Source organism: Siphateles boraxobius, unplaced genomic scaffold, assembly GCF_051911475.1.
Source record: "Siphateles boraxobius isolate OS27281-9 unplaced genomic scaffold, OSU_SipBor_1 109, whole genome shotgun sequence".
Lineage (NCBI taxonomy): Eukaryota > Metazoa > Chordata > Actinopteri > Cypriniformes > Leuciscidae > Siphateles > Siphateles boraxobius.
The window spans coordinates 272501-280000 of record NW_027508710.1 but is presented as its reverse complement, the minus strand read 5'-3'; the positions used below and the strand labels follow the sequence as shown (position 1 = coordinate 280000).

The 7500-nt window shown below is 39.7% G+C and overlaps 1 protein-coding gene across 2 annotated transcripts in view; it reads left to right on the top strand.

Annotated features, from left to right (window-relative positions):
* The first annotated feature begins 25 nt into the window (after window positions 1-25).
* pmepa1 (prostate transmembrane protein, androgen induced 1) overlaps window positions 26-7500 on the top strand; it is a 33132-nt gene continuing 25657 nt past the window's right edge. The window contains exons 1-2 of one of the 2 annotated variants that reach the window (XM_077247651.1): window positions 26-455; window positions 2103-2254. Coding sequence is in view for 1 of the 2 variants with exons in the window: in XM_077247634.1 (XP_077103749.1) it covers window positions 350-455 (106 nt within the window). In the remaining variant the exon portion in view is untranslated. The remainder of the gene's footprint in view (window positions 456-2102; window positions 2255-7500) is intronic. The other variant, XM_077247634.1, reaches the window with a different exon arrangement.

Genomic DNA, 7500 nt, shown 5'->3' with positions numbered 1-7500 from the left:
GGCCAAGTCTGGCAGTGACGTCACGCTGTCTGCCTCGAGGCCCCGCCCCCTGCGCGCTAGCCCCGCCCCCTCGCGGGTTCCCAGCCAACTTGGACTTGAATGAGGAGCTCAGACGGCTGGGAAAGAAAGTAGTACAAACCGTCTGGGAATAACACCGGGAATACTGGATGAATACAGAGACCAGACACCGGGACCGGGAGGGGGGAACCGGCTGAAGGAAAGCCCTCAGATCTACCGGGAAGAAGGACGAGAAAAACCCTGCGTCAATGTTTTTATTCGACAGCGCGCGGTGAATCCCCTGTTTTTTCCTCGTCGATCCCCGTGATATTATTTTTCCCAATGTTAAGCAATGTTAAACATCATGGGTCTGATGAACGGAACCACCGACACACACACCAATGTCTCCTGTACATGTAACTGCAAGAGATCCACTTCATTCCAGAGTATGGCGATCAGTGAGTATCAGTTTCTCTCTGTTTTCCCTGACGTAACGTTACTCCACCAAACCCGCCGAGCGAACCGATTCGAATTAAACGAGTTCCGTTCGAGTCATCTCGCGTCTATACAAGCCCGCAGTGTGTGTGTCTTCTTCTCTGGGTGTTTGAACTCATCTTTTGCGGGATAACGAGTCAGATAAACTCCTCTGAAAGTTTTGACGGGAACTAGTTTATGTCGTGGAAGGATCCGGTTAGTGGGTGAAGCGGTCAGTGACAGTCTATAATCATTAGCTCACATTATATCATCAATCTTTCTGATGCCATTGCGAGGGACCCCTTTCATAACTAATAACATGATAATCTCTCTATCTCTATCTATCTATATTCAGTACTGGTCAAAAGTTTGGAAACATAACTATTTTTAATGTTTCTGAAAGAGTCTCTTCTGCTCACCAAGGCTGAATTTATTGGATCAAAAATTCAAAAAAACTTGAAATATTATTATGTAAATCATCTGTTTTCTATGTGAATATATAGTAAGTGTAATTTATTCCTGTGATCAAAGCTGAATTTATTTAATTAAAAATACAGTAAAAATCACAAAATATTATTAGAATTTAAAACAGCTGTTTTCTATGTGAATATATAGTAAAGTGTAATTTATTCCTGTGATCAAAGCTGAATTTTCAGCATCATTACTCCAGTCTTCAGTGTCACATGATCCTTCAGAAATCACTATAATATGATGATTTATTATGAGTGTTTATTAATACCTGTGCTGCTTAATACTTTTTTTCAGGATTCTTTCAGGAATAAAAAGTTAAAAAGTACAGCATTTATTCAAAATAACAATATTACGTCAATTTAAACAGTGATTTCTGAAGGATCATGTGACACTGAAGACTGGAGTAATGATGCTGAAAATTCAGCTTTGATCACAGGAATAAATTACACTTTACTATATATTCACATAGAAAACAGCTGTTTTAAATTCTAATAATATTTTGTGATTTTTACTGTATTTTTAATTAAATAAATTCAGCTTTGATCACAGGAATAAATTACACTTACTATATATTCACATAGAAAACAGATGATCTACATTGGAATGATTTTTAAAAATTTTAACTTTTTGTTTTTGATTTAAAAAAAAAAAAAACACAGCCTTGATGACCAGAAGAGACTCTTTTAAAAACTTTTTTGATTTTTGTAATACTTGTTATTGTTATTGCAGTTTCCCCTCATCTCCATGCACATGATAATGATGTAATGTGTGCAGATTTTCATAAGCTCTCTGATCCGTGTTTATCAGAACGGATGTGGTCTGTCCTCGTGTGACGTTCTGTCTGCCCACAATCCTCAGCTGGGAGTCGCCCCACTAATACTTAATTTGTAGTGACTAACTTATTGTTCAGACGTCTGCCCCCTGTCGTCCGTTCATTCCCGCAGTTCTCTTTGATTAACCGTCTTGCAAAATCTGTCTGCAGTTTCCAAATAATCTTTTGTATAGGAAAAGCTGAGCAAATACCAAGGAGATATGAGCGTGTGTTGGTAACGCTAATGTCACTGTTGTGGGAAAAGAATCGCAGAGAATTCCAAAGTAGGACTTTGTTATCTTTTCCGGTAAATATAATGTTCCTGGTATTTCTTGCTTTGTTTGTCTAGACAGACGCTCAGTCACGCCTGATGATGTTCTCTGGAAATGAAAGTGAAGTCGATCAAGCTGGTTTAATCTGCAACTCGTCAGGATTCGGTGTGGGTGGCGAGGGCAGGATTTGGTTATTTATAAATGGCTTCAGTCTGAGGATCTCAAACCGGTTTGCTCATTTTGCAGAAATGAAGAATGAATGTTTCTTGATTTTTCAGCTCACAGATATTTAGCATTTACAGTCAAACCAAACTTTCATCAGACTCCTTCAACATTTCTCACATTCTCACAGTTTATTCGCTGTAGTTTAGAAAATGGTAATAAAATATGGCGTTATGAACTCAGTTGATATTTGACTGGTTTTATCCGTCCTTCTGTTCGACTCTCACACATGAATTATGTTGAATATCTGTCAGCTGTTAAATTTAACTACACAATTAGATAATACCAGTTTAGCTCAACCAATTACCAAGCAATGCTTCATGTTGTTCAGTCTGTGCTGTAAAAAGCTGCATTAGTTATTAAAGAAAAAACACTTAAAGCTACAATATGTAAGATTTTTGTAATAAAATATACAAAAATCACTTGCACAGTGTGATATATTTCCTGCAGTTGTGTACTTACAATATCCCTAAAGAGAAATTCCAATTTTAAATAAAGGCTCGACAATGTTCATTTCTCGCCTGTCAATGACGTAATATCTGCCATAGTAACCATGGCGACAGACGTGGACCGCTGCGTTACGTCTAGCGCGCGCTCACGCTGTTGTTGTTTCGTTCGAACATTATGGATCATGGGAAGCGACTTTGGGACAAAAGGAGAACTAAACGAGGATCAACATCAGCGTGGCGTTTTCCAGATGCCGAGAGCTAGCGTCCGCGACTAGCTTCGACTCGACAGAGACGCCGCTCTCGCATGAGCTTTATTAGACCGTGAGCTAATAAAACGAATCAATGTTATATAACTCAACATGATGAAATGTTAGAATATGATCAGTATGTTATGCTAACGTTGATTTAGCTTATGCTAGTCTCATACAGACGAACTAACACGGAATAACATTATAACTTTAACACACTCAAATGCAGTTTAGTGTGATAGTGTAGACCGAGTGAAGCAGCGCCGCGTTCCCTCACAAGCTTCATTCGTCTAATAAACTGTGTGAGTAATAAGTTAGTTCGGTAGAATGAAATGTCCTTACTCCTTTATATCCGCGGGACTCGCGTGTGGCGCTGAGATCTGTCTCTCATTAGCGATCGCGCCGCTTCACACCGCAGTCATGATAAAAACATCAAGTTTTCACTCATCAATAAACATTATTAGATTCATCGGCATGACGACAACCTCCATAACTCCGCTTATGCGTCATCATCCTACGCCTTTGTTATTGTAAGAGGTTAGCGCCCCCTAGCGGCGGAAACAATTACATATTGTAGCTTTAAGAAAACATGATCAAGTCAAAGTGTCTGAATAATTTTTTGGTCCCAAATTTTTATAAATTTTACTGGTAGTCACTGTATGAAGAGTTTTTGGGTATAATATGTCAGTTTACTTTATTTTGCGTTCCTCACTTACATAAATGAACTATAGTGTCCTACACACACTAGTAAAAAAATATCAAAAATGATATCTGGTGTCTGGATAATTTTGGTTTGACTGTGTGTTACAGTGAAGTGGACTCATGAGACACTCAGTTCTTTCCATTCTCGGAAACACACGCCGGACAGAAAGCGTTCACAATGCTAACATTGTGCATGCATAAAATTAAGCCTGTTTTTAGGATCATGATTAAGATGTTTTGCATTAATTTTAGACACAAATAAACCCTGCGTCTCATGTTGAAAGAAATGGTATTATTTTAAATGTGTGCATTATTGTTGTTAATATAAGCTGGTTCACATCTGAAATCACTGCATTACAGTGTGGAAATGTGTTTAATCATGAAAATAATCTCTAAATGCAAAACAACCGTAATGGTCATAAAAAAAGGCTTCGTTTTCTTTATGCAACAAGAAATTCTCTTGATTGAGAACGTTTTATTGGAAACAGGGAACATTATTTATGCATCGTGCATGTAGTGTTTTTTCCTGAAATATTTCTACTTGTTTCAGAACATTAAAAAGTAACGCGTCTGGAATCTTTCCTTAATGTTTTGCATAACCAAGAGAAACATTTAAAAAAACTGGATGTTTTTAACATTCAGAGAACATTCAGAAGTAACGTTTTCATAACTTAGTAAAGATTCTCTCAACATTTTTGCGAGCCGGGTGGACATTGGCTGTCAATGTTTTTATTTTCACTAGCTGGTGTCCTTATTGTCATATTTTTGGTGTGAATAATTATAGAGTGATTATTAATGTCCCCCTATAGACAATCATTTTATTCCATTAAAACTCATCTTTGATCTCAAAAATGACATATTTAAGTGTTTTTCCCTTAAAAAAAATATCTTTAAGCCTTAAAATATCTTGAATGTAACTCGACACCCTTGCCTCATTTAGTATTCGCGGAATTATGAATATGCAAATGAGCCCCGCCTCCACTCACTCACTCACTCAGAGATCCACTGGTTGACGATCACACGTTGATCTGATTGGTTACAAGGTAGTTTGTGACGTCAGAAACACCAGCGATTTCAAAGCGTGTTTTTGAGACTGTCTTTGGTTCACTGCAGTTTTAAGGAGAAAATACTCAGCAATGCTGTCGACTTATGAACTTACACATGGTTTGTGTTAAAGCATATTAAAAACACCACATAGACATATAGACGTGTGCGAGTGTGTGTTGTGCTCCTCACAGCTGAGCGTTTCATAGTAGGAAGAAAAATATTGTGGAAGTCGACGGTCAACATTCTTCAAAATATCTTAAACGAATCAAAGAAACTCCGGCTGAGCGAACGAGAGAGTTTCCACTGGCGGAAGTGTTCATGCTCTCGATCGCAGACGAGGCTTTGAGTTTCTGTCTGTACACACACTCGTACACACACACACACACACACACACTCACACACGCTCACACACCACACTCGTACACACACACACACACACACACACACACACACACACACACACACACACGCTCACACACCACACTCGTACACACACACACACACACACACACACACACACACACACACACACACACTCACACACACACACTCATACACACTCACACACACACACACTCACACACACTCACACACACACACACACAGAAACAGACGGCGAGGCTTTGAGTTTCTGTCCGTACACACACTCGTACACACACACACACTCACACACCACACTCGTACACACACACACACACACACTTATACACACACACACTCGTACACACACACACACACACAGAAACAGACGGCGAGGCTTTGAGTTTCTGTCTGTACACACACTCGTACACACACACACACACCACACTCGTACACACACACACACACACTCACACACACACACACACACATACACACACACACACACACACACACACACACACACAGACAGCGAGGCTTTGAGTTTCTGTCTGTTGCTCATTCCTCATAATCGCTGTTTCACTCGCCGTCACAGAGCTGTGTGTCTCAGTCTCCCTGCATCACCGCTCTCTGTGAAACTCGGGAGCGTGTGGAGACATGTACAGGTGTGTGTGTGAGTGTTTGTGTGTACGTGTATGTGTGTGTGTGTGTGTGTGTGTGTGTGTGTGTGTGTGTGTGTGTGTGTGAGTGTGAATGTGAGTGTGAGTGAGTGTGCTTCTGTGTGTGTGTGTGTGTGTGTGTGTCTTTTGCTGATCTGATCTCTCACACACTTTAACTACACGTTATACACACGCTGCTGATAGCATCTTTTTGACTCATATTGTTTTATTTGACTCATGAAATATTCAGTAACTTGATTCATGTAGTTTGGCACAGAATTGCTGACGAGACTTGATTTCTTTTCTCTATTCGTTATTATTCCAACCACTGAATTTATTCACAAAGCAGACATGGAAGCTTACACACATTAATCATCACACCGATTCGAGACGTTGGACTGGTAGTGTACATCATTCACTGTCTATCGGTGTGTTTCTGGTGCGATCCGGTGTCAGGCACACACACACACACACACACACACACACACACACACACACACACAGATGACTGAGCGCCGGCTATTTAAGTCTCAATTAGCAGTCTGAGTGTGTGTGTGTGTGTGTGTGTGTGTGTGTGTGTGTGTGTGTGTGTGTGTTAATAATGAAGTGTTGTGGCTTCGGTCCAGGTGAAGGTAAAGCTGGACTCTGGAGATCCGCTTTGTTTTTCAGATATTCAGCAGTTTTAAAGCCAAACACGGATTAACTCTCGAGTCGAGCTGATTCCCGAACTCAAGCCGGGAGAGATCAGCCTCAGGTGAACTTCCCTTCAGGAGCTGCTGTTCCTGGAAATATGGAGTTAAAGCTACAATATGTAAATTTTCTCACCGCTAGGGGTCGCTAACCTCTTACAGTAACAAAGGCGTAGGTCTATGACGCATAAGCGGAGTTATGGAACTCGTTGTCATGCCGATGGATGACGACGGGGGGGTTGTATAGGGGGGCTGTTGGGGGGAGAGAGATTTTGAGTGATTTTTTGTGTGAAATCATATTTATTTCGTCCATCAAAATCGTGCTTTCACTTTAATTGAGGCTGAAAATAGACTCTGCCGCCCGCGCGCCGCTCCTGCTCCCGCTGGGAAACGGCCTTACAGGTCAAATTAAAGAATTTATCCTCAACTAGATTTGTGGTGTAGGTCTACGTATTTTATAATGTTAACTTCAAATAATACTAATAGTAATTTAAAGATGTGTTAGCATTGGATCTGGACGGGAAGGATAACTCTGGGAGCTGGAAGGAGTGTGTGGCGATTCTGCCTTCTCACACGCCGCACAGGCTCAGGGATCTGAGTGTCACGATTTCAGTTTCATATCGCATATCGTTACAGCCAAACTTATTATTTTATTTATTTATTTATTTATTTATTTATTTATTTATTACCTCTCCTTTACTCTTTTTAAACTTAAACTTTTTTTTACTTATTATTATTATTTTTATTTTATTTTTACCTTTCCTCTTTTTTTAAATTGTTTTTTACTTATTATTTTTATACCTCCTCTCCTTTACTCTTTTTTTTTCTCTCCTAGAGGTCAGTCCTTTGTTCCAAAAGTTATAGGAATAAGGACATTTCATTCTAAGTTATAATGTTATTCTGTGTTAGTTCGTCTGTATGAGACTAGCATAAGCTAGATCAACGTTAGCATAACATACTGATCATATTCTAACATTTCATCATGTTGAGTTATATAACATTGATTCGTTTTATTAGCTCACTGTCTAATAAAGCTCATGCGAGAGCGGCGTCTCTGTCGAGTCGAAGCTAGTCGCGGACGCTAGCTCTCGGCATCTGG